This window comes from Coturnix japonica, unplaced genomic scaffold (genome assembly GCF_001577835.2).
Source record: "Coturnix japonica isolate 7356 unplaced genomic scaffold, Coturnix japonica 2.1 chrUnrandom691, whole genome shotgun sequence".
NCBI lineage: Eukaryota > Metazoa > Chordata > Aves > Galliformes > Phasianidae > Coturnix > Coturnix japonica.
The window spans coordinates 1-262 of record NW_015440055.1 but is presented as its reverse complement, the minus strand read 5'-3'; the positions used below and the strand labels follow the sequence as shown (position 1 = coordinate 262).

General features: G+C 61.8%; 1 protein-coding gene across 1 annotated transcript in view; it reads right to left on the bottom strand.

Annotated features, from left to right (window-relative positions):
* Nucleotides 1–257, bottom strand: part of LOC107307592 (sodium/potassium-transporting ATPase subunit alpha-3-like) — a gene marked incomplete at its 5' end in the record, with an annotated part of 31,342 nt that extends 31,085 nt beyond the window's left edge. Inside the window, one exon of the mRNA XM_032441889.1 lies at nucleotides 39–257. Coding sequence (XP_032297780.1) covers nucleotides 39–257 — 219 coding nt within the window. The remainder of the gene's footprint in view (nucleotides 1–38) is intronic.
* Between the last annotated feature and the right edge of the window lie 5 nt (nucleotides 258–262).

The following is a 262-nucleotide window of genomic DNA, read 5'->3' as shown; positions in this document are numbered from 1 at the left end:
ACATTAGCCACAATGATCCCGATGAGGAAGATGACGGCTTCCAGCCACGTGTAGCCCAGGATGAGGGAGAGGACGAAGAAGGAGATGCCGAGGAAGACGGCGACGCCGGTGATGAGTTGGATGAAGTGCTCGATCTCCACCGCGATCGGCGTCTTCCCGACCTCCAGCCCCGACGCCAACGTCGCGATTCGACCCATCACCGTGCGGTCACCGGTGGCGATCACCACCCCGCGGGCTGTGCCTGTTATAGGGGGATATGGGG